Here is a 24,485-nt window from a genome sequence, read left to right as displayed (position 1 = left end):
GGACAAGTGTGCTCCGGCTGATTTCTGCATGCTACTGCTCTGAGCTGCATGTGTGCGGGCCGATGGCTGGGTGACAGCCCTTTAAAATAGATCCTAACGGTATAATTTCCCAAAATGCATATGGCACAGCTGATGCCATCTTTTGAATTCCAGCCCTTAGAGTTTGCAGGGTCGTGGGCTGGGGGAGGAGAGACATGGGTGCCATCAAATAAGGCACAGAGGAAAATACCAGGAATTAGGTGATGCCTAGTGTTTCTTCTGGTTCTCATGTTCTAGCTCTAGCACAGAACCCTGCCTTGAACCTCCATAAATCTTTATGACAGAGTTTCATAGAATCTGAACTGGAATCACCTATTTACTCCACTAGATGGAGATTTGCCAAGAGACTGTAGCCTCCTTGTTTTCTATAACTTCTGTGATTTTCCTTTCAAGCCCCACTGGAGAGTAGAGATAACAAATGAACTCAAGCTAATCCAACCCCTGAACGATCTCTTCAGTAACATTCTCTTTCTGTCCTGCTCTCCTCACCAATGTCTTCCTCTCCAAGATGGTACATGGAGGCTTCCGTGACTTTAAACACTGGGATGAACAGGGATGAGTTCCTGCTGGTTCCTGGGTGTGTGTGATGAGTCTTCCACATTCCTGGGCATTTTGCTGACATTGACGTTGGGTGTGGGGGTCTGTAACCACTGTAATCACTGCGTGCTGTGTTCTCTCTGCTTCCCTGAGGCCCAGCCTGCCCACGTGGCTCCTCCTCAGCTCTGGCTGGCACTGGTTTTCCTGACATGTGGGAGTGATGGCTCTTTGACCCTGGTTTGCTCACTCAGCCTCATGGCTACAATGATGACCTTCTCTGGCAGCTATCCAACCAGACTCTCAGTGACCTCCTCTTCCTCCCTCAGGGGTCTCTGGGAACTTCTTGGGGTTTTTCCTATACCTCCTGAGTGCTCAGAGACCAGGGTCAGTACAGGGTACCCGGGGGGACATTCACTCCCATAGACCAAACAGGAGCCTGATTCTTCCTTGATATATCAGAGAACTGTGACCTCAAAAACTTAGTTCCAAGACTGGAGGTCAGGACACATTTGTCTCCAAATCTGTGTCTTTATATAATTCCCTGAGCCAGAGGAGAATTTCTGGTACTTTCTCTTTTTGTCAGGCTTTCTGTAAGTCACATTCTACTTTTACTCACCACCCCCTTACCCCCCACATCCTTATGGCTTAACCCAACAATTCTCAACCTTTTCCATCTCATGGCACACATTAACTAAAATTCTGCGGCACACTAAAAATATATAATACTTTTTGCTGATCCGACAAAAAATAGGTATAATTTTAATTAATTCACACCGAATGGCTATTGTATTAGTTGTTGTCTTTCTTCTTATTCCTTTTTTCTTTTAACAATCTAAGGGAAAAGAGGTCAGTGCCCCTGACTAAGTAATCAGGTACATATTGCAGGATTTAAAAATTCTTGCGGCACACGGGTTGAAAATCGCTGGCTTAATCTAACAGAAGTGTATTATCAATTTCTGAGTAACAAACATCTAATGCTTAGTGGGCTAAAACAAGAAATGTTTAGTCCCTCTCTATTTCAGTGAGTTAGGAATTGGGGAGCTGAGGTTGACATAAGGGTGCAGTCATCTTAGGCCTTAACTGAGGCTGGAGCATTCGCTTCTACAAATACTTTATCAGGTTGCTCAAAATTTTTTTTCATTTTGCTTTTTTTTAAACCTAGGAAGCTCGGATCTTGAGAGGTGCAATGGAAGTCTGACCAAAGAGATCTAAATTCAAATTCCTGTCTTTCAGCTTCTTTTCTAAGTGATCTTGGGCAAGTCACCTCACCTCTCTAGCTCAGCTTCACCATCTGTTAGATGGGCATGATAAAATCTGTCTTGTGTGGTAGCTGTGATGATTTAGTGAGATATTGTATAAAGCACTGAACATAGTACATGGCATATAGTTGGTGCCTAGATTACCTGGCAGGGCAGGGCTGTCCATGTGGGCACAGCGCCATCACGCCACCACATCTGCATCTGTGGGCACATCTCACATGGGTACCAAGCTCGTACTCTCCGTTCTCCAACCCTCTCCTGACCCCTCCCCTAGATCACACGTCCCCTACTTTCTTGACATCCTCTTTACTATTTAGTGCCATTTTCCATCTTTGCCTCACCACTCAGATTTGGTTCACATTCAAGTCATCTTAGAAATCAATGACTCTGATCCCCTCCGGAGCAGGATCTGGTGGTCTTTGGCTGGAAGACATTGAAAAAAACATGTGTGTATAAGTATTGCCTAAATTTTACTTAAATGAAATTTATTTATATTCATAGATTTTACTTAAATGAATATTTTTTATTACATGGTACACAAAATTTGAGTAAAATCTGTGTGATTTAGGCAAGACTCTTACTTTCCTTAGAGTGGCCAGGTTTACATATTAAGTAGACTTTCAAGAATAACTGAATAGTCAGCTCACCCTGTATTCACTTACATAAACTCCAACAGGAATTGAGAGGAAGGGACAGTCCAAGTAGGCCAGTGTTTTCAGTTAACTTGTCATTCACAGGGTAGTTAGAAATTCAGTTGAGTCTTTGGAGTGGTGGATGGGAAGGAAGTAGGATATTGTTAAGTACAGAAAGACATTGGAAAGTACATAAGATTAAGCCTGGAGGGGAATGGCTTTGAGAAGGGCCATTATTTCCCAAGATGAAGCCATTATTATAACGGCAGGTGAAGTTGGCCAAGTAAGGCAGGGCCAGTCAAGGTGTGGTCAATTGGTGGTGGATCTCAAATGCTAGGATTAATAATTTGGCTTCTTATTGCAAACATCAAGCTCATTTTGAAATCTCCAGAAGAGTGAAAGGATAGAATTGGAATTCTAGAAAAGCCCATCAGGTTGGCAGTGCTAGACAGAGGCAGTGGTTGGAAAACCCAGCCTAAACTCAAATCCCAGCTCTGTCACTTACACACTGTGACCTTGAGCATGACATTCAATCTTGCTCCTATAGCTGTCTCCTCTGTAAATAGGAGTGAAATCACCTGAGGATTCAGTGAGCTAACGCGTACATGAGTTAAGTATGTAGAACAGTGTCTGACCCACTGTACTGGCCACAATTACAGTGGTGGTTTGTTATTCTTCAGGACAAGGAGATTTAAGATTGAGAAACCAGTGATGTGAAACCTTATGAGTAGGGAGTAGGGAGAGAGAGGAAGAGAAGTTTTAGAATGCTGTTGAGTTCCAAGCATACAGAAATAAGTTTGAAATTTCATGGAGTGGGGTTGATATATGGGCGGAAAGAAATGGGTCCAGTTTAGAAGAATCAAGAAGGCTGAGACCAAGGAGAAATGGGATTGTGTAAGTGGGAGTTAGCATAATAAATTTCTGAGACAAAGTGCCAGGGTGATTTTTTTCTACATTTCCCATGCGTGTGTGTGTGTGCGCACGTGTGCATGCATGTGCATGTACTAGTATTTTGGCGGTGTGTACTGGCTGGACTTAACTAAAAGGGACCAGGCTCAGCTAAATGAGTACAAATTTGTCGTCATCTTACCCTTTCCTCCTCTTCTTTCTGGCATAATACACATTGTCTTCTGGAGTTGTAGGTATGGGGTTTGACTATGAATCTTTACAGTTCTTTGGGATTTAAGAATTTTCATGCTGTCGCCTGGCTGTGTGGCTCTGGTTGAGCATCAACTCATGAACCAGGTCAGGGCACATGCTCGGGTTGCCGGCTCGATTGCCAGTAGGGGGCATGCAGGAGGCAGCTGATCATGATTCTCTCTCATCATTGATGTTTCTATCTCCCTCTCCCTCTCCCTTCTTCTCTGAAATCAATTTTAAAAATCACATTTAAAAAAATTAAAGACTAAAAAAAAAGAATTCTCACACTGTCAAATATGCCACCTACTCAAAACTTAATGGGAATTCTATATTTACCTTCTATATCAGAATATTAGTTTTAAAAATCTATTCCATGAATTCAATCAAGAATTGTGATTTCATTGATTTTCTACTTGTCTGTCTTTTATTCATCAGCAAAAATTTATAGAGTGCTTACTGTGTGCCAAGCACTGAAAGATTAAAGGTGGACAAAATAGGCTTGGTGCTCGTCCTCAGTCTCATTATCCCAGAAACACATGCATAATTAGAAACCATGATAAGCACTGATAAGGAAATTACAGCATGCTGTGAGACTGTACAACATGGGTAACAGATTTGATCTGGAAGGGATGAGGTAAAAGGTTAGCACCCCTGAGGAAGTGATGGCCAAGTTAAGGAGTTGACTACTAGATGGAGAGTAGTCATTTCAGGCAGAGAGAAGATTATGTGCAAGATGTTGAGAATGGGGGGCTCCTGGCATATCTGAGGAAGCAGGAGGGAAAGCAACCAGGAGGGAAAGTGTGAGGAGGAGAGTGGTGTGTGTGATGTGAGGCTGGAAATGGACTCCCATGGTGCATGGCGACTTGAGAAGCTGGGAGAACAAGGCGAGAGGGCACAGCCGGGACCATACTGTACTTATCAAAGCCAAGGAATTCCTACATTTGCACTAGGAATTATCAGTGAGGTCATCGACGCATCAGATGCAGCCTTTAGCTATGACTTTGGGTCTTTTTTTGCTTCTACCCTGGATATGAATGAAAACGTTGGGCCTCATTGCACTCAAACAAGGGCATGGAATTCTAACTGAGAATTATCTGAAGTGAAGATGAATTAAAAGAGGAAAGCTGACAGCCAATGTAAGACGCAAAGAAGTGAGACACATGCATCTTCACTCCTGCCTTAGTTTTTCTCCTTCAGTATCCTGTGACCATTTTGAGTGAAATACTTTGGATCTCCAGGGCTTGGGGACGTTTATCTTTTCAGGGCTCTTGGAGAGAGGAGAACATTTTGCAGTGGTTTGGTAGCAATTTGTGGTCTCCCTTTGCTTTTCTTGGCAGCAGGACCTGCTTTCCCTGGCAGGGCTCTGCCCGGATGCACGGCCGAGGCCCAGCATTTTAAGAAGACCGCCTCAGTGCCGAGTGTGTTAGGGCTCACTTCACGTTTGTACTCCGATTCACCGAGTGGCTTGTGGACTCGGTTTGATGGAGAGCTTTGTCAACACCAGGGAGAAAAAGTCAGCAAATAGAAATAGGGAATAGCTCGCAGGTGAAAGAGTGATATCAGAAATTAAATTCTCAGAGGAAAGTAAGGGTGTCATGTTCCCCAACTTACGGTTTTGAGGAAAAGGTAATGCCAAACACAAGAGAAAGGAGGAATAACTGCACTTAGGTGCCATCTGTCAATAAAGAGTGAACTACTAGCACTTTTGGAGAAAGACAGGAGGAACGCAATCGCGCTCCCCGGCACTCTAAGAGTTAATTCTTACATGGAAAACTGAACAGGGTGTTACAAATAAAACAGTATTTTTTCAGGTGCTGATAAGTGAAACCACCCAGTGAACTGGGATCCTTCTAATTTACTGTCAGTATGCCAAGGCACAAGTCAGCCTTTGATTAAGAAAAATCTCCGAATCTATAATTTCAGTTATGAGCTAAATTGCTTGGTGGATTTCTCTCTCTTCTTCTGAATAAAGAAAATAACTTTAGCCTGGCTGGTGTGGCTCAGTGGTTGAGACTTGACCTATGAACCAGGAAGTCATGGTTTCATTCCTGGTCAGGCCACATGCCCAAGTTGCAGGCTCGATTCCCAGTGGGGGACATGCAGGAGGCAGCCAATCAATGATTCTCTCTCATCCTTGATGTTTCTCTCTCTCCCTCTCCCTTCCTCTCTGAAATCAATAAAAAAATATTAAAAGAAAATAACTTTATAAGAAAAATACATTTTGGTATTTGGTACAAAGCTTTTCTCAAAGTTACCAAATAGTTTGATAAAGAAGTGGATAGAGAAAGCAGAACAAGTAACATCACTGGGTTTTCTCTGAGGTCCCGAGAGCCTCGCTTGGGTCCTTGATTCTGTCCTTCAGCCAAATCATGTGGCATTTAACCTCAGTGAGCTGGTGCCAAGCAAATAAATCCCCTCAGAAAATAAAAAATATTTTCTCTCCATCCTTTTGCCCATCGTAAAGATGCTACTACTGAACAATGTCCCAGCTGAACAAAGAGAAGGGAAAGATGCATAACTGGAATTCTTTGCCACGATTAGAAGAAACTGGGGATTAAAATACCAGCAATCGTGCTCAAAACGCATTTCCACTTTACACAGGAGCAAGCTACTAAAAAAGCATCAGTCACTCTAATTCAAAATTTGTATGGTTTCTGTGGTGGGCAGAAAGAATTTGCACCAACCCTGGCATTTAGCCTCAAGTCATCTCATAGCAGAAGATGCTGACAGGTAAGAATGATATACCCAGGGCTCACAGTTCATCTTTTTGTGTCCTTTCTCCTCTCTCATCCGCACTAAATAAATGGAATGAATTCACACTCGTTCGATTAGAATGCATCAGGCAATGAGTGTAGCTAACAAATGTTCTAGTCTACCCGAGTTTTCAACTTAATAAGATGGTTTCTGCCTGAAGAATGGGTTATATTTAGACCAAGTTCTCAGTCTGAATTGAGATTTTGATGAAGTAACATCTCTCTTCTCGTAGTGTAGAGAGAGAGAGGTAAAAATAGCCCTCTCTTCTACGTGTGTTAACAGGAAAAGAGTGAATGAGCTCAACATGTGTCTTCCTGCTCCAAATACCCGAGAGGGGATGGTTCCCTTTTCTCTACTTGGTGACCACAAGGGAACAGACAGAGCCGAAGACTGATCTGTACTGTGCTGTTGGGTCCCAAGCGTTACCACTGTGATCTTTTTGAGTGATGAGAGGAGCAGCAGCAGCAGCAGGAGTAGCCAGGAGGCGGACATAATAACGATGATAATAGGTGTCACTGAGTGCCAGGAACTGTGTCCTAACCGCTTTGTGTGACATTTAGTTCTCATCTGAGCCCAGTGGATGGGGTCATTACTCTCCCCCATGGATACCCAGAGGGTTAAGTGACTTACTTAAGGTCATTCAAATGGACAGAGGGAATAACGAACTCAATTTGAAACTCACTGCTCCACACATTGGCGGAGACGGATGATCCCGGTCAGTCTGATGCTGAAGCCAGTGTTGTAACTTCTATTGGGATCTCCTTAGCATTGTCATTACAAAGATCTGGGGCTTCTGCTGGGACAATTCTTCTCCCACCAGTTACCACCCGAAACCTCCTTTCCATTCTAAAGCCTTTACATTTTCAATTTCATTTCAGTCTCTCTCTCAGATGCTTTTGTCTTTAGTGCCAATGCTGCTGAGAATAGTATCTTCCTATAATAGAAACATTATACAATAATTTTCATTCACATTTTTTCATTCATCCTAAAAACAGCTCACATTTCTGAAAAATTAGCATACTTATATTAATTGAAGGAAAGGGCCCCAACATCCCTTCTATTTTATTTATTTTTAGAAAACCTTAAGTTGTCTAGTCTTGTCATCTTAATGATTGGGCCCAAAATTTAAAAGGCAAATGCAGACATGCAGCTGATGATTCCTTGGTTATTTACGAGGGTATGGGATAGGCATTGAATGTGTTCCCACTAGGTGGCAGGCCCTGTGATATCTGCCTTATAGATATAACTAGAGGTCCAGTGCATGAACCTCGTGCACAGGGTGGGGGGGGGGTCTCTCAGCCCAGCTTGCACCCTCTCGCAATCCGTGACCCCTCAAGGGATGTCCAACTGCCAGTTTAGGCCCGATCCCAGTCAGACATCCCTCTTGCAATCCAGGACCACTGGCTCCTAACCACTCGCCTGCCTTCCTCATCAACCCTAATTACTCGTCTGCCTGCCTGAATGCCCCTAACTGCTTGCCTGCCTGCCTGATCGCCCCTAATCGTCTCTGCCTTGGCCCCCACCACCACGGCTTTGTCCAGAATGATGTCGGGAAGGTCATTTGGCTGTCTGGTCTAATTAGCATGTTACACTTTTATTATTATAGATATTTGCAACTACCAGCATGGCTTCCATTTTACAGATGAGAGAGTTTAGACTCAAAAGGATTGGGTGGCCCACTTGATGCTATGTGCAGAGGAGCTGGAATTTGAATACAGGCTCAGTGTTCGACTCCAAAACCCAGATGTGCTTTACCAGAACAGCTGCATGGAAACTGAAAGAGCACATTTGTTCACTGGGTGGCTCTAACTTTGCAAAGAACCGCAAGTGTGAACGTCCCACCTAGGGAGCTGATGGTGGGTAATTTTCTTATTTCTGAATTCTGGACAGCATCACTAATCTTTAAGAACAAGGCAGAGGAAATGGTTATTGCATTTAGCGGGAAAGAGTCGAATTCTTATTTCTCAGACATTACTAAATGACAGTCCCTTCTGGGGTCACTTGGCTGCTATGTCTCTCTCTAGGTCGTTTTCTTCTGATAAACTTTGCACATTAAGACATTTCTCCTCTGTTGTCATTATGAGGGGCAATGGGCTTATTGAACAGCCTTTTATGGGAAAACAGTGTAGGATCTTTTTTCCTTTTCTATATTAGGAGCCCATCCTGCCCCCCCCCCCCCGCCCCTCCACCCCCTTACATGGAGATGCAATAACCAATCTCCAGCAATCGAAGGAGAACCAAGACAGGGAATTAATTTCTTCGAAGAGCACAGTGGGAGAAGCAGCTCTTTCTTAGAAGAGCTTCTTTGGTCCAACAAAGCCCCTTTAATGATCAGAGAAGAACATTGAGAATTACAGAATTTCAGACTGGAACCTTGGAGACCCTCTGATGACTTCTCCCATGGTATAAATATACCAGCTCCTCATCTCTAACAAATGCTCTGGCTGAAGATCTTCTCTGCTCGAAGATCCTCTCAGGAGAAGAGGGTCCTGCAGGTCCTGGGAGCAACCTGTTCCAATAATGATGACATTATGTGCTACAGGCTGCATAGCAGAGGTTAAAAGCAAGGCTCTGCAGGAAGACTCCCTGACTGCCAACCCCAGCTTCACTCCGGCTCATCCATGTAGGTCCCTGTCCATCCCTTCTCCATCTCTCTCCGTCCTGCTGTGCTCCCCTGGGAGGTTGAACTGCAAGGACTCCCAGCTTCCAGCTTTGGCCAATAGGGAAGTCTTGAAGGGAGAGAACAGAAGGAAAGCGGGGTTGAGTTATTTATTCCCAGGCCTCTTCCAGCAGGTTGCTGTGGCAACAAAGGTCTCTGTTCCATACAGCACTCCCCTCTAGATTTCAGTAAGTTCCCTTCAGGCTTACAGTGGGCAATGGTGCCCCCCTGTTCCCAGCCCAGGGGGTCTGCACTACCGTAGAGTTTCCCTACATCCTTCTCATACCCTCTTAAATAATAGTCCCTTTATTAAACCTTGTACAGTTTACTTAATTTGAATATACCATCTTTTTCTAGCTAGCACCTTGACTGATAATAACCACTTATCTGTTAAACATAGGGCAATTCCTTAACCTCTCTTGGTCCCAGTTTCTCCTCTGTAAAGTAGGAGTTAATAATAATATTTCCTGTAGAAGACCATCTATGAATCGAATGAGATTATACATATTAAGATAATTTGAACACTCAATAAGGACTCAGTAAATAGTAGGATAATATTACAACTACCATGAACTCCCAGCCTAAACAGTACTTTAACTTAACTTCTCATAACTGTGATCAGCTTCAATTCATCAATCAAAAAGTCACCAGAAAAAAAGAAAAAGAAATTCCAATGGTAAAAGTTAACTTAGAAAGTTCCTTAAGTCACCTATCAGAGTTATAGTACAATTTTCTTTTCTTTCTTTCTTTGTATTCAGCCCTGCAGAGTAGTTCTTACACTGTTTGAGAATCAGTAAACTAGATTTAGATAGGGAAACCTATATGCAAATGTCAGAGCATCTCACCTTTCTGCTTCTGCCATAACCATGGGCTTCCTGGGGGAGACTGAGAGATGCCAGACAGTTCAAAATTATTCCTGCTAGCTGGTATGGTTGACCTGGTTCTGTTCTCATCTCAATGCTCCATCACCGTAATGCTGGCTAGGAGACTTACAGCGCTTTGTGAGGATAAGAAGGGGTTAATAGGGTCACAATTTAGATGGCTTTAGGGGAGGCTAGGTTTTCTTTTCTTTTTTAAAAAAAAATATATTTTATTGATTTTTCACAGAGAGGAAGGGAGAGAGATAGAGAGTTAGAAACATTGATGAGAGAGAAACATCGATCAGCTGCCTCCTGCACATCTCCCACTGGGGATGTGCCCGCAACCCAGGTACATGCCCTTGACTGGAATCGAACCTGGGAACTTTCAGTCCACAGACCGACGCTCTATCCACTGAGCCAAACCGGTTTCGGCAGGGGAGGCTAGGTTTTCAAGTGAACTCAGTGATCAATTCAATTGGGCGCATGCTGGCAGCTCCCACATGTCTAGGATGGCCCTTTATTAAGTCCTCATTATGTGCCAGGCTCAGAGCTAAGCATTTCCTACATATTGTCCCATCGAATCTCATGGCAGCCCTGAGGTGGCTGTTGCTATATTCTCTAGTTTTTGAGGCGGAAGCTGAGAACCTAAAGTACCCAGCCTTGCCCCGTGTGGCTCAGGGGTTGAGCATCAACCTATGAACCAGGAGGTCACGGTTCCATTCCCAGTCAGGGCACAATGCCCAGGTTGTAGGCTTCATCCCAGTAGGGTGTGTGAAGGAGGCAGCCAATCCATGATTCTCTCTCATCATTGATGTTTCTCTCTCTCTCTCTCTCTCTCTCTCTCTCTCTCTCTCTCTCTCTCTCCTTCCTCTCTGAAATCAATACAAATATATTTTTAAAAAGAAATAAAACTGTCATCATTTACATATGGCATGAACGTTTACTTTAAAAATATAATCAAGTACCCAGCCTAAGGTATCGCAGTCTAACACGCACGGGCAGGATCTAATGCAGGTCTGCCTGACCGGGAGGCAGATTCTGACCCAGCGCTGAGGAGGGGCGGTGTAGTTACAGGGGCTTACCTTCCGTGTTCCACGTGTGTACAACCTAAGAAGAAAGTCCTATGTTTCTATAGCTCCCACATTAGTTGTGTAGAATAGCACACAAGTATTTGCCTGGGTAAAAATTTTAATTCCCTGTATTTGAAAAGAGGAGGGTTAGCCTTGTGTCAGGTCCTTCTTAGTTTTTTTCTTTCCAAAAGCTAAACATGCATATTTCCTCCATCTGCTTCTGGGGGCCCTGTTTCTGGATCCCTCTGCATCTTGAACTATCTCTAGTCCACTGGCTCCTGACGCTGGCCGCACAGTAGGATCAATCACTTGGGGAAGTTTTAAAAAAATACGGGTCAGGGTCACACCCCAGGCTGATGGAACCAAAATCCGTGGAAGGCGGCCTGAGCATTGTTGTTTTGTAAAAGGCTCTCACAGTACATTCTCATGAGCAGCCAGCATTGCAAAGCACTGCTCCAGTTTGCTCTGTAAATGAAGGCTTGGTGGGAATGTTGGCAGGGGCCCTCTGGTGAGAGCAAAGAGAATCAGCTCCTTCTAGCTAACGAACGGATGTTATCCTGAATTATCTGTGGCATATTCCACGTGATTTAATCGGCCTCGTCTCCAAGCGCAGCTGAATGCAAATATCTCTCAAGCGTAGGATGGAATGTCAAGGTCCCAAAGATGGTCCCTTATAGAGAAAGCGGCAAAGTGACATCACTAACCCCCATCTAATCTGGCCATGCGTTCAGGACACCTGATTTGGGCCCTGAACATTGAAAACATAAGTGAGTGGTTTTAAATGTTATTGAGATATAATTTTATTGACATATAACATCATGTAAGTTTGGGATGTATGAGGTGTTGATTTAATACATTTATATATTGCAAAATAATTATCACTATAGTTCTAGCTAACCCCTTTATTATGTCACATAATTATTTATTTTGTATGTGTGCATGCATGCGTGTGCGTGTGTGCGTGTGTGCATGTGTGTGTGTGTGTGTGGTGGCAGCAGCAATTAACATCTAGTCTCTTAGCAACTCTGAAGTCTATAATACAGCATTGTTATCTATAATCACTAGGCTGGGCGTACATCAACCAGGACTTATTTATCTTCCGGTTGCAAGTTTGTACCCTTAAATGTCATCTTCCCAATTCCCCCAAACTTCTGTCCCTGGAAACCCCCATTCTACTCTGTTTTTACGAGTTCAGTTGTTCTCTGTGGAGAATGCTACTGGTTGATGCTGCTCGGCTGGGCATGTCTGCGTGTAGATATGGAGGGATTGTCATGGGGAAGTTCACTCATGCTCATCTTAAAGGGGGTTGCAGTAGCGAAGCTGGGATCATTAATAGGTAGGCCTGCGAGAGAGTCCTATGGATTTTTTCTCCAGCTGCCACGTCAGCAGAGGGCGAAGTCAAATCCTTCACTGTAAAGAGAAAAGGGGACTTAAAGGCTTTGCACCAAACAACTTCAGCTTCAAGGTCATAGTCCTCGGTAGGGCTAAGGAGAAGGCAGTATCAAATCTAACACCAAGGTGCAGGACAGTAGCTTTTCATCCACAAATTATTAGTTTTAAAGCCATATACCAGAGTACCACATAAATTTAATACAGATTTATACATTACTTTAATAACCAAAAATTTAAAAGGAAAATGCAAAATTAGAGGGGTTGTGAAGATCCTAGGTTGAATAAGATACAGGCCTGGTTAATCTAATGGGCAGACAGGAGAGAGAAGGGAGGAGGGAAGAAGAAAGATGAAAGAAGGCATGGATGGCAGAAGATGTTTGAACTCAGGTTTTGGGAAGGGAGGTGAAGGGAGGAGGTGAGCAGAGGTATTTTTTAAACTTCTATTTCTTTTTTGTTTTTCAGTTTTTTTAAAAAATTTCAAGTCCATTTATTCCTTTTATCTTGTTCTTGTCCTTTCTCTCAATTTCCTATTTGTCCTTGGAGATTGTGTTCAAGAAACTATCTTCCAAGAACCCTTACATGTAACTGCACATTTTTGAGGGTTCACTGGGTGCCAAAGTCTAGCTTAAGAGCTTTGCCTACCTTTGACATTTCACCGTGTTCTCTCGGCACAGTGAGCTTGAGGCTGTGACTGCCATTTCATAGATGGGATGAGGAGAAGTTGGGACTTGGCCCCAGATGACTGCAATGGACGTTGATGAAGAACTAACTCAAGCTCTCAGGTACCAGAGCTTGGCCTTTAACCGCTAAGCTTGGGATGAGCTCTGGGAGTTTCCATGTCGTTAGACGCATTCCATCTTCTTCCCAGGGTCAGCGCAGTCAGGATGGAAGAGGGCCTCCCCCAGGAGAGCTGACTGGGGAGCCGGGTGTCTAGCGGACATCACTGGTTCTGAAACCAGCCTGGAGGAGCCTGGCAGGTTCCAAGCCACAGGTTTGCACCACTGACCTCTCTCTGGTGCGTTTATACTTTGCAAATCTCTCAAGAGAGCCTTGTGTCATTCTCCCCGCAAAGGGGGTTATTTCTGATCCCCGTTTGCAACGGGGGAAAATGAGGCTTTTCCTCCCTGCCTGGCAGGAGGTATAACTGTAGGTGTCATCTGGGCACCAAAGAATAAAATCTGCACGGGTCTCTTCATTATTATGCAAAGCCAGAGGGGAATCTCAGACCCTCCCTGGCCCCAGCCCATCTGTCTCTGTGCGATGTCCCTGGGGCTCAAAAGCCCGCGGCCAGCGGAGCCAAGTGGGTGGAGACGCGTTCCAGGCCACTAACCTGGGCCATCTTTCCGCGCCTGGCCAGCCAGCGCCTCCAGGCCTATCCCCCTCAGCTTAAAAACACTACCGCTTTCTGCAACCCGCCCGCCGCCCCCCCCCCCAACCCCCCGCACCCCCGGGAACTGCATTAATATTAATTTCGATGAATAATTTAAGGCCAGAGATTTTTTCCGAGCCGCGGCGGGGGAGGGCGCTCAGCTGGGTTCATTTTGGCCACGCCGCCCGCGTGTTTCGGTCGCTAGGATTCCACGGGGCCGGGTACCCGGGACGCGGGAGGATGGAGTGGGTGTGCCGCCGGCGAGGGTGCGCTTGGGGGTGAGCGTGAGCCGGAGCAAGTCGGCCCAGGAGTGAGGCTGGGCGCCCGGGGCTGCTCTGGGGAGGCTGGGCCGGAGGGGCATCCCAGGTCTCAGCGCTACAGCCCGCGCTGCCCCTGCGCGGGGTGACCCGGGTCCACGCGGACTTGAGCCGGAACAATAGCGACTCCTTAGATCCTGGGCTCCTGCCAGGGGCGGCTCAGGCCTCCCCGGACAACCGGCGAGGTCTCTTTTCTTATTTGGCTCATTTATGGCGAGAGGCTGGGGGGAGGGAGGGCAGAGGAGGGGCCGCGTCTAGAGTTGGGGGGACGAGGGGGGCGGCAGTGAAAGAAGTCTCCAGAGGCTGCGTCGCGCGTGATGTCAGCTCCCGACGAAAATAGAGAGGGATCGCCTGCAAATCCCCAGCTCCGGCGGGGCTAAACCTTGCAATCCCTCCCTGGCCGGCGCCGAGCCAGGGCGCAGCGGCCTCCCCCGCCTCCCCTGGCGGACACACACACACACACACACACACACACACACACACTCACCTCGGCCTCCCCTGCCACCACCCTCTGCGCCCACCCTCCGCCACTCGCTGCGCCTACAAGCCCCGCTGCAAACACAGGTGTCCGCGGAGACGCACCGAGCCGGCCAGCCTCCCGCAGCCCCGGGGCGGCGCTCGGTCCCGGCAGCCCCTGGAGCCCCCCGCACGCCCCGCCAAGCGCCACGGAGGCGGGCGGAAGGGCGAGCAGGACGCGCGGAGGGGAGCTGAGACGCCCGCGCCCGTCGGGGCGCTAAAGGGCTTACCCGGGAGGCGGGTGGAAGGGCGGGGAGAGGCTCCGCGTTAAATACCGCGCTCGGCCACCCTCGCGCGCTCAGCCCGGCGCCCGCTCGCTCCCTCGCCCGCCCGCCGCCGCTGGATTGTGCCGAAGAGGAGGGGGCGTTCCCCACACCATGGCATCCACCGAAGGGTGAGGGGGCTTCTCTTTGTATCCGCGGGAAAGCGGGGGCTCCGTGCGGGGTGGTGGCCCCCCGTCCCGGATGGGGACGGAGAGGCGTCGGCACCGGGTTTCGGTGACGGCGTCGGCTTGATGGCTGGGGGTGGGCTGGTGGCGGGGATGGGTGTTCTTTCGCCAAGCCCACTGCGTAACCCTCGGAGGATGCGCGAGATGGAAGGTTTTATTCATTTAAAGGGTGCGCTGGGGTGTGAAAAGTGTGAGGGGAAGATGCTCTGGAGGTTACTTTTGAGATTTAAAAGCAAGAAGGGATTAGGCGCGGCGGGAGCGGCTGACCTCGCCGGGGGAGCAGCGCCGGGAGCGCGGCGCCGGCCGCCAGGTGAGGACCCGCCGGATGAATGAGCCGCGATGCGGGCGGGAGGGGCGGGGCGAGGACCTGCGCGCGCGGCCTTGAACGTGAGATTTGCGGAGCCGCGGACAGACGCCCGGCCTGCTCCCTTCGCTCCTGGTCCCTGCACGGCGGAATCTCCCTGGCCAGCGCTAAGGGGGGTGGAAGAGATTTGGGTGCTTCCCGGGAAGAGGCGGGGAAGTGAGTGGTTGGGGCAGGGACAGGAGTGCCCAGACATCAGCGGGTTAGTGTCCGCTTTTCTTTTTCCTTCGCCGGGGCTGTGCAGTCCTCGCCTGCCTTCCGAGGCTGCAGATGGATATGGACTGTTCCCAGCGACAAATAAGAATAGCTCTTTACCCAGAAGGAGCCGGGGGAGATGGGGCTGCAAAGGGCGAAAGGATTCCTCCAACATTCATCTCAATGGAAGGGTCCAGAACAACGTCCCTGAACTGACTGACATCTCCCAGGAAACTTTTCCAGCTCAGGGGAGCCTGAGTATGAATCAAAGGACTGTTTGGGGAGGTCGGCCCTTGGGTTAATTCACAAAATTGCACCGGCCACTGGCAGGCGAGCCCTGTTATGTGGAAGGGAAACTTCAGCCCATCTCTGGGCTGGTGGATGAGCATCAAGGATGATGCTGGCACTCACCACAGTTCCTCGTTAATAACATTTCGCCAGCTCTGCAGGCTCGTTTTGGAGTACGGGGTCCCTAGGAGCGAAGAAGTGGTCCCAGAGTCAGCTCTCTAGACGCCAATCTCCAACAAAGGGAAACTATTTCTAAGACTTTGTCTCTGTGTTTAGAACTCATCCCTTTTCTGTCCTCTGACGCCTGGCATCTTGTATAGTGGGAGATTTCTTCTCTCTTTTCATCTTAGCTGTTCAGCAGTAGGACCTTTTTGATTATTAGTAAGATGCTCTGGGAAGACGCTGTATAGTAGGAGGGTGGTGTACTATGCCAAAACAGATCTCTAGGACTAAATATTAAGAGCCCGCCTGGCTCAACCTCAGTGCCTTCCTGTTTAATTAAGTAGTCTTCCATATAAGAAAATATATGAAGGCATTTCTGGCTCCCTTCGGGCCCTTCTGGATTTACCCCTGCTTGTACAGGCCCGGGCGGAAAACATCTGTGAAAGAGATGGATGGTGGCAGTCTTTCAAATCCTGTATCCAACTGACTCCTTGTTCTCATGGCCAGATAGAGAAGGGAGAGGTCAAGACAACAACAGAAATCCCCAAATTAAGTGTGTTTATCTCACCTTTGTCCTATACGAGAACTGCCGAATGATTTGACATTAAATATGGAGCAGACGTGATGTGCAGTATTTTTTAAAAATCCTATATTTGTGCACTGTGGATAATGAGGAAAAGATTGGTCAGGGGAACTCATATTGAGGAGATGAAAGAGTTGAGAACATTTGAAAAGCTGGGAAACAAATACAGAAAGACCTACAACCCATTCTCATTTCAGAGCAGTCGCTGAGGAGCAGGTGACATTGTCAGAAGCCCTGGTCTTGCCTTCCTTCCGTCTCTCCTTCCAGATGCATTTGCTGAGTACTTGCTGGATAGACCTCACATATCAGGCTCTCTGAGGAGGTACAAAGACCTTCAGGGCCTGGGAGCTGGCCTTCACCAGGCTGGCTCCTATTGAGGACTTCGATTAGAAAGTTGTTCCCGTGGTTTGGTGAGATTCCCTTGCCTCTTCTGATGTCTTTGGTTAAAGTGCCTCATAAAGGGAAGTTCCTTAAGTATCCCCAGGCTGGTCTCCTTTGTTAGCGCTCTACAAAGTTGAAACTGTTTCCTTGAAACATACATTGCTGCCCAGCCGGTGTGGCTCAGTGAGAAAATTTGAGGTTGACCTATGAGCTAGGACAGTGATGGCGAACCTCTGACACGCGTATCAGAGGTGACACGCGAACTCATTTTTTTGGTTGATTTTTCTTTGTTAAATGGCATTTAAATATATAAAATAAATATCAAAAATATAAGTCTTTGTTTTACTATGGTTTCAAATATCAAAAAATTTCTATATGTGACATGGCACCAGAGTTAAGTTAGGGTTTTTCAAAATGCTGACACGCCGAGCTCAAAAGGTTCACCATCACTTAACTAGATTCAACTCCCGGTCAGGGCACATGCCTGGGTCACGGTTTCAATCCCAGTGTGGGGCATGCAGGAAGCAGCCAATCTATGATTCTCTCTCATCATTGATCTCTCTCTCTCTCTCTCTCTCTCTCTCTCCCTTCATCTCTGAAATCAATAAAAATATATTTTAAAATAATAAAGCAAAAAACCCATACATTACTGAGAAGGAAGCAAAAATAACAATAGAGTGATATGCTTTCGATGTATGTATCTTCAGTTCAACTCTCTTTGCTCCAGATTGTTTGGGGAGTGGGGTAGTATGGTAAACTGACCATCGTGGTTACCGATTATTTGGTGATACCGTTATAGTCCACAGCATGTTGATTACAAATTTTTAAAGTATTAGAAGCATAGTGACATCTGATGTTTGTTTAGCACTCCACATTCAAAGCTCATTCGTGTATAGCACATTTGATTCTTTCAATAACTGAAGCAGAGGGTCCAGTGAAAATGGGCTTTAAGAATCAATGATATAGACTATGATGCCATCTTTCCAGGAAAATTCCAAGACTTGGCAGAACTGTGGGGTTATCACCTGGAAATGTCAGTTATCACTGAAGAGTCTGCTAGGCATATCTGGTGGAGAAGATTGCCGGCTTTCTCTCAAGCCTTTGGCACACACACTGCCTTTTGGAATATTCTTAATATCATCCTGTGTGCTTGGCCTTTGCAAAGCATACTCGTTTGGAATTGGGGTGATTAGCATCCGGTGTCTGTAAAAGTCAGCAGTGCATTCAGGTCGTTCCCATGCCCTGAGAGGCATGTTCTTGCAAAGCAGAGTCTGATTTGATAATTGAGCATCGTTGTTGTCACTTTTTTCTCCCCCCCCCCCGCCCCCGAGTCCTCTGACATGGCAAGAATTATGGCTTTAGGTTCCTGACCCAAATTGGAAAGAGATTATAGGTAGTTGGTGGCAGACAAGCTAATGTTCATTATTGACTGAGTTATAGTGGAGCACCCAGATGCCGTAGAGGGGGGCATTTCAGAAATCCGTTCTTGGGGTGGAAGACACTAAGTCACCATGTATGTCAGGGACCCAGAGGCTCTCTGTCTTCTGATCAGCTCCCAGAAGCAAGGGGTCGGGGCGAAAGCCAGCGAGGGCTTGGGTTGCAGGCTGACTTAGAAAGCAAATGAGACAGAAAACTGCTGACAAGGGAAAAACCCTGGCAAGGGAGACCTCTGGATTTATTATTTCAAGCAAACAAAAGCAAAACAGAACGACTGCCCCCTCCCTCCTGCCCTCGGGACTGAGGTTGAGGTCAGCTGGAGGAAGAGCCCAGGGAGCGGACTTATTGCGAAGGGGGTGGAGGGCATGGGTCTTGGGGGCCCACGGGGGTTTGCATATTGCACGCCTCGGGCTCGGCTCCAGCTTTCATTTCTCATTTTCTCATTTTCAGGAATATAACCATCAGCCTCCTTGGGTAACATAGCTATTAGCGGGACCAGGAGAAAGCCATTTCATGTTGACTAAGACAGCCTCTTGCGAGTGATTCCAAGCTTAATCCTCAAGAAATAATTGCCAAATCTAAATGAAGCTTGTAAAGTGGAAAAGCCGGGTTGTTCAAAACCAAGAGACCAGGTCCGTGCCTCGCTCTCATGGCCACTTCTCATCCTCTTTCAAGCCCTGCGAGTAGGTGCTGTCTCCTCCGGTCAGATTGAAGGGAATTGTCAGACAAGGAAAAGTCCTTAAGAGCGTGCTTTGGCTGCAGGAACAAGTAATATGGAAGCAAAGTGTGAGATTTCTGGGTCAGTGTGCCAGAAATCCTGCAGATCCAGGATTGCAAAGCCTTCTCACACTTTGAAGCACAACACAGGTTGAATTCAATTAAAATCTCCCCTCCCCGCCGCCCCCCGCCGCCCTGGCTGTATCATGCAATACCCCGTCTCTGGTTTTCCTCCTGTTAAAGGCAAACGAAATTGTTTTCCATGCTGATCTTGATCCCCTGGGAACTGGCTTGCCTCTCGGAATGAGCTGACTCTACTCTTCATGTCAGTCACCTGCTATAATGTTTTAATCAAATAAGACAGGGATCCTTTAAAGCAGTGGTTCTCAACCTCGGCTGCACATTAGAATCACCTGGGAATCTTTTTTAAATCCTGATTTCTGGGCCTCATCCTCCGGAAATTCTGTTTCTTTGTTATGGGGTGGGGCCACAACATTAGTAACAAAGAAACAGAATTTCCGGAGGATGAGGCCCAGAAATCAGGATTTTAAAAAGATTCCCAGGTGATTCTAATGTGCAGCTGAGGTTGAGAACCACTGCTTTAAAATCTTCTAGCCATAGGCAGCAGAAGAGTCATTCTGGAGATAACATTTTAGTTTGGTTTGCATTTTAAGAACTTGTCCTGGAAGTCTACAAAAATCTACCCAATGTCATAACTGCACCTTGCTGGCAGCCTTCTCTTCCGTGCCCTTAACAGCTTGTAGGGGGGCGAACAGCATGCTTCAGAGCAAGGGTTTTAGAATCCAGATTAAGGCAAATCTCTTCATTTACCAGGATCCTGCGCTTGCTCTCTCCTCCCTCTGCCGGCCCCTCACCCCTCCACCACAATACCAAGCGCCAAGTCCTTGGAATGAATTAATTAAAGGAGTGTTTAAAAATATCTCCCGGCTCCATCTCCACGTGCTCCATCATTGATTGGAGGCAGATGGGCCCCATGTTTGTCAGGAGGAGAGGAAAGGGCTAGCAGCTTGTTGTAAATCTGTCTGGTTGGCTTCAAACAATGGCAGAAAAGACAAGGGGGCAGCTGCATTACAGGAGGATGAAGCAAAGGGTAGATCCCTAAACCTTAAAAACACACACAAAAAAACCTCATTTTCTTAGGACTGTGTTTTCTTAACGGTTGTTTTTCAACGGGATTGACATTTATTTACTTATCTCTCATTCATATATTTACCGAATGTCTCACTTAGCAGATAGGGTGGCCGTCTGGTGTTTTTGGCAATCTCGGCAGCTGCTTCGGATTAGAGGCTCATTGAACAAGGACGTCCTTTAAAGTGGAATGAGGGGACTGAACTCCATTTGGCGGCTGGACTTGTGTCCATCCCGGGTCCCTCTAGGATAGAGGATGGTAGGCGTTAGAGACCTCGGGTGAAGTCCCTGGGACTAGGAGGGAGGGTTTCTCTGCACCCCCGCACCCCACTCTATAGAGGCTTTCTTCTGTTCCATTTGCTCCGGAGGGCCATCTGTCCCTCGCTGCTTGTAATCTGGCGCAGGAACTTTCTGTCGTGCCCTCCTGCCATCCCGGCTTTCCAGCCACTGCACTCTCAGCATCGAGGAGCTGGTGGCAAAGTTGGAGGTGGGTCTGAGGTGCGTCTGCCTCCCCAGCTTTGCTCTTCCCACAGCACTGGACGCGAGGCAGTGGATGCCTGTGGACGGCAGGTGGCCCACAGGCATCTAGTGTTTGGCTCCCACGGGATTTTGGAAATGTTTACATTTTAATTAAAATTATAATTGCTTATAATTTTTTTAAAAAAATCCCGATTCTGGCTTCTGTCAAAAATTGCCAGATCTGATGACAAAGAACCTGCCCTTTTGTCTTGGTACTATGTGTTGGGTAATTACAGTCCAGCATTGTTTTAAACACATTACACCTATTAATTTATTTAATCCCTGCAACAATATGACACACAGGGGCTATTATCATCTCCATCTTTACAGGCATGGAGACTGAGGCACAGAAAGATTAAGTAACTTGCCCAAGACTTCACAGCTAGTAAACAGCAAAGCCAGACCTTAAACCCAGGCAGCCTGGCTCTAGGCCCCTAATCACTTGGCCACACTGTTTAGGCCCGCAAGACTGCGGCGGAGCAGCGGCTGTCCTCTGAGACAGGGCGTGTGCCTTTCAGGATGGGAACAGCCTTTTCTGAGACCACTCACTCTCGTTACCTGCTTGACCCCTTACTTCTCTAACACAGCCATGGGGAGACTGAGAGCTTGGGCTCCATCCTCACAGGGAGTGCCCCTGCCTGGTGAGTGTGGGTTGGAGACATTCTTCAAAATCCCATTTCTATGTCATGAAAGGTAATTCCAGCTGCTTTTTCTCTGTAACCCCCTAACCACTACCTTGTGCTTTGTTCCGGGTTGTTCTTCATGAAGAGTGCTCTTGTAGTTATTGGTTGTCAGGACGCCAATGGCATTGTCTTACCCATGCAGTGCTTGGACTCAGCCCAGCATGGGGTCCCGTTCTTTGGAATATCGAGCCTTGTGCATGCACTTCTTAGTGGCAAATGTAGTTGAGCATTTAGGGGGCTCTGGAGTTTATCTTTTCTTCTGTGATTTCCAAGTGTGGCCATTGAAGGTTGTGACTTCCCCATTTTCCTAAAACAGCTACTAGCCCTGCCCCGTTAGGAGCAGGGCTGATGTTGTTGTTGGGTGTTTTTGGCAACACAAGCAAACCGTGGTGGCTAGGGGTGCCTTTTAAACTGAGGAAGAAATCTTTCAGATGCATTCCTGTGTATGTATTTTTAAGAGTGGCACAGTTTGCTGATCACCCAATAGGTGGCAGTATATGTCAGCCCTTTGTCCAGACTCACCACTCTTCCTTTGACTCCCTTTGGAAACCCCTGGGTCCTTAGGGGATCCCAATTCCCACGGTATTCCATTCTCTTTTGATTAAAAAAAGTGACTCCACCAAATATATCATGTGGAAATCCTGAGACAATTGTTATGTATCAATAGTTTTCAGAGATACCACCATATACAAATGTAACTAGAACCATTCATTTTTCCTTATTCCAAGTCGGTGTGACTGTACATACATGATTTCAGCCAATCCTTGGAAAACTCATATGAAATATTATTATCATTTTACAGATGCAGAAACTGAAGCTTCGAGAAATTTTGATTTTATGCTGTTATTGGGTGCCTTGTTTTTTTGTCATCTAATTCTACAGTGTTTCATACTATCCACGTCTTGCTATTAATTCACATTTCCTTAAAATTCCACAGTCTCCCCCTTTGTTTGTTTTTGCCCCAGTGGGTGTCTCTAATCATTTTGATCCAAGGAAGCAAGATAGCCAAAAAGAGATAATGTAAGCGGCAAGGCTCGAGAAGGACAGCAATGAATATAGAAAGAGGTCAGCTTGTTAAGCGGAGATGTGACATTCAAAAGAAAATGCCACCATAAAAAAATAAAAAAGAGACTAAGATTGGGCAACTGAGAAGGATGGTCAGACCCCAGCTTGTAGACATGAAACCAGAGTATTTCAAATAGAAGCAGTTCAGTGCATGAAGGGAGATAAGGTCAAAGGAAACAAATAGGAAAAGCATTCTTCTCTATCAGGCATCGGGCAAAGGCAAGTGCTGCAGACCAAGTTGTATTTTTGTCTTGATCTCAGTCTACTTAAAAGGGCAGTTGTGATCTGATAACCAGCTTTGTTAGGAGAGAGGGTGGGAGTCAACATGAACGAAGCACAAGCAGATAAACGTATCCCGGGGCGAGATGGATGGATATCAGCTGACAACCCTCAGCTCCGACACTGAAGTTTCCCTGGGGGATCGGTTCAGTTGTTATTTTTTATACTTCGGTGCAACATATGGTCTTGAAAAAGTGTCAAAAATAACTATGGGACTAATTTCCAAGAATAGAATAGAGAGTAATGGAATTATAGACTGAATCTATTCCCCTGGTGTTTTTCTGGGATTCAAGGTCACCCATCAGCAGACGTTAGTAAAATCATCACAGAAGAGAAGCACTGATGGCATCATTGATTTTTCGATCGTGATTAATTGCTATCACTTCCAATGAAGGACTAATCACGTGTAGGAGCTTATCTATTAGTCTCAGAGTATTCAAATTTGGGTTCTTTTTAGGGCCTGGATACACTGGGTTTGAGGCACTGTTGCTGGCTGGTCCTGGGAAACACTCTGAGGTGGAAACTTGTGTACGTAAAGTTTATTGAGGGGAGCTCCTGGCATAAATCCCTGTGGAAGAGAGAGGGAAGCCCGGGCGGGCAGAGGGAGACGTTGAGACAGCCACAGGAAGCTGTGGTACGGGGATGGTTCTTTGGGATGGTCCAGAATTAAGGCAAGAGGCCTGGCCTTTCTACCACAGCATCGATCAGGCGCTGGACCCGGACTGTGCTCAGGCAGTGGGGGTGGCCCTGGGTGAGTAGAGGGCCAGGCTTTGGAGGGTGATAGAGTCGGTTAGTGTTGTCACTTATCAAGACTCCCAGCAGCTGGGGGAATGAATATCTCAGTCCTGAAGTTGGGAGATAGGGGTCTGGCAGCATGCCACTACATCCATTATTGACTCCAAATTCAAGTGTTTGAGAGATAATAAAATGAGTATGGTTGATTTCAAGCTGAATATTCATGCCTCCATAAAACTACCATCTGCAACACAATACTATACCTTAAAAGAAGTGTGTGGTAGGGGGAAAATGGTGGGGGAGGGTAGATTCTGGTGGGCAAGGATGGGGAGAATTCACAGGCATCAGCTTCCTCAGTGTTAGCTGTGACCCGCACAACCCCCAAGGACTGACGTCAGAAGCCCTCTTCTTCACTCCAGACCTTCCAAAGGCATCGGGTCCAATGGGAGGATGGTTGTCTGAAACTGCTGCCTTAGAAAGGGAAATCAACTCAAGCTAATGGAAGGGGCCACGAGGAGTCACAGTCAGATATATTGGGAAGCAGATCAGTGATGGCGAACCTTTTGAGCTCGGCGTGTCAGCATTTTGAAAAACCCTAACTTAACTCTGGTGCCATGTCACATATAGAAATTTTTTGATATTTGCAACCATAGTAAAACAAAGATTTATATTTTTGATATTTATTTTATATATTTAAATGCCATTTAACAAAGAAAAATCAACCGAAAAAATGAGTTCGCGTGTCACCTCCGACATGCGTGTCATAGGTTCGCCATCACTGGTATAGCTAGTAGTGTTTTTCCCAGTATTGACGACAGCTGTTTCTGTATTCCTACCAGAGTTACAGTGGGGCCTTGACTTACGAGTGTCTCGACTAACGAGTTTTTTGAGATACCAGCTGTCTCTGCACCGATTTTTTGCATTGAGTTGACAGAGTAA

The 24,485-nt window shown here is 46.5% G+C and overlaps 1 protein-coding gene across 2 annotated transcripts in view; it reads left to right on the top strand.

Annotated features, from left to right (window-relative positions):
• The first annotated feature begins 14,391 nt into the window (after window positions 1-14,391).
• The window catches only part of SLC1A2 (solute carrier family 1 member 2), a 121,196-nt gene continuing 111,102 nt past the window's right edge, over window positions 14,392-24,485 (top strand). The window contains exon 1 of one of the 2 annotated variants that reach the window (XM_081100441.1): window positions 14,392-14,938. In XM_081100441.1, the coding sequence (XP_080956567.1) occupies window positions 14,922-14,938 (17 nt within the window). In that variant the 5' untranslated portion in view covers window positions 14,392-14,921. The remainder of the gene's footprint in view (window positions 14,939-24,485) is intronic. The other variant, XM_081100443.1, reaches the window with a different exon arrangement.

The sequence above is a fragment of the Myotis nattereri genome (genome assembly GCF_964212035.1).
Source record: "Myotis nattereri genome assembly, chromosome: 9".
In the NCBI taxonomy this organism is placed as follows: Eukaryota; Metazoa; Chordata; class Mammalia; order Chiroptera; family Vespertilionidae; genus Myotis; species Myotis nattereri.
Note: the sequence above shows the minus strand (reverse complement) of the source record. Positions and strands in the feature narration are given on the sequence as shown.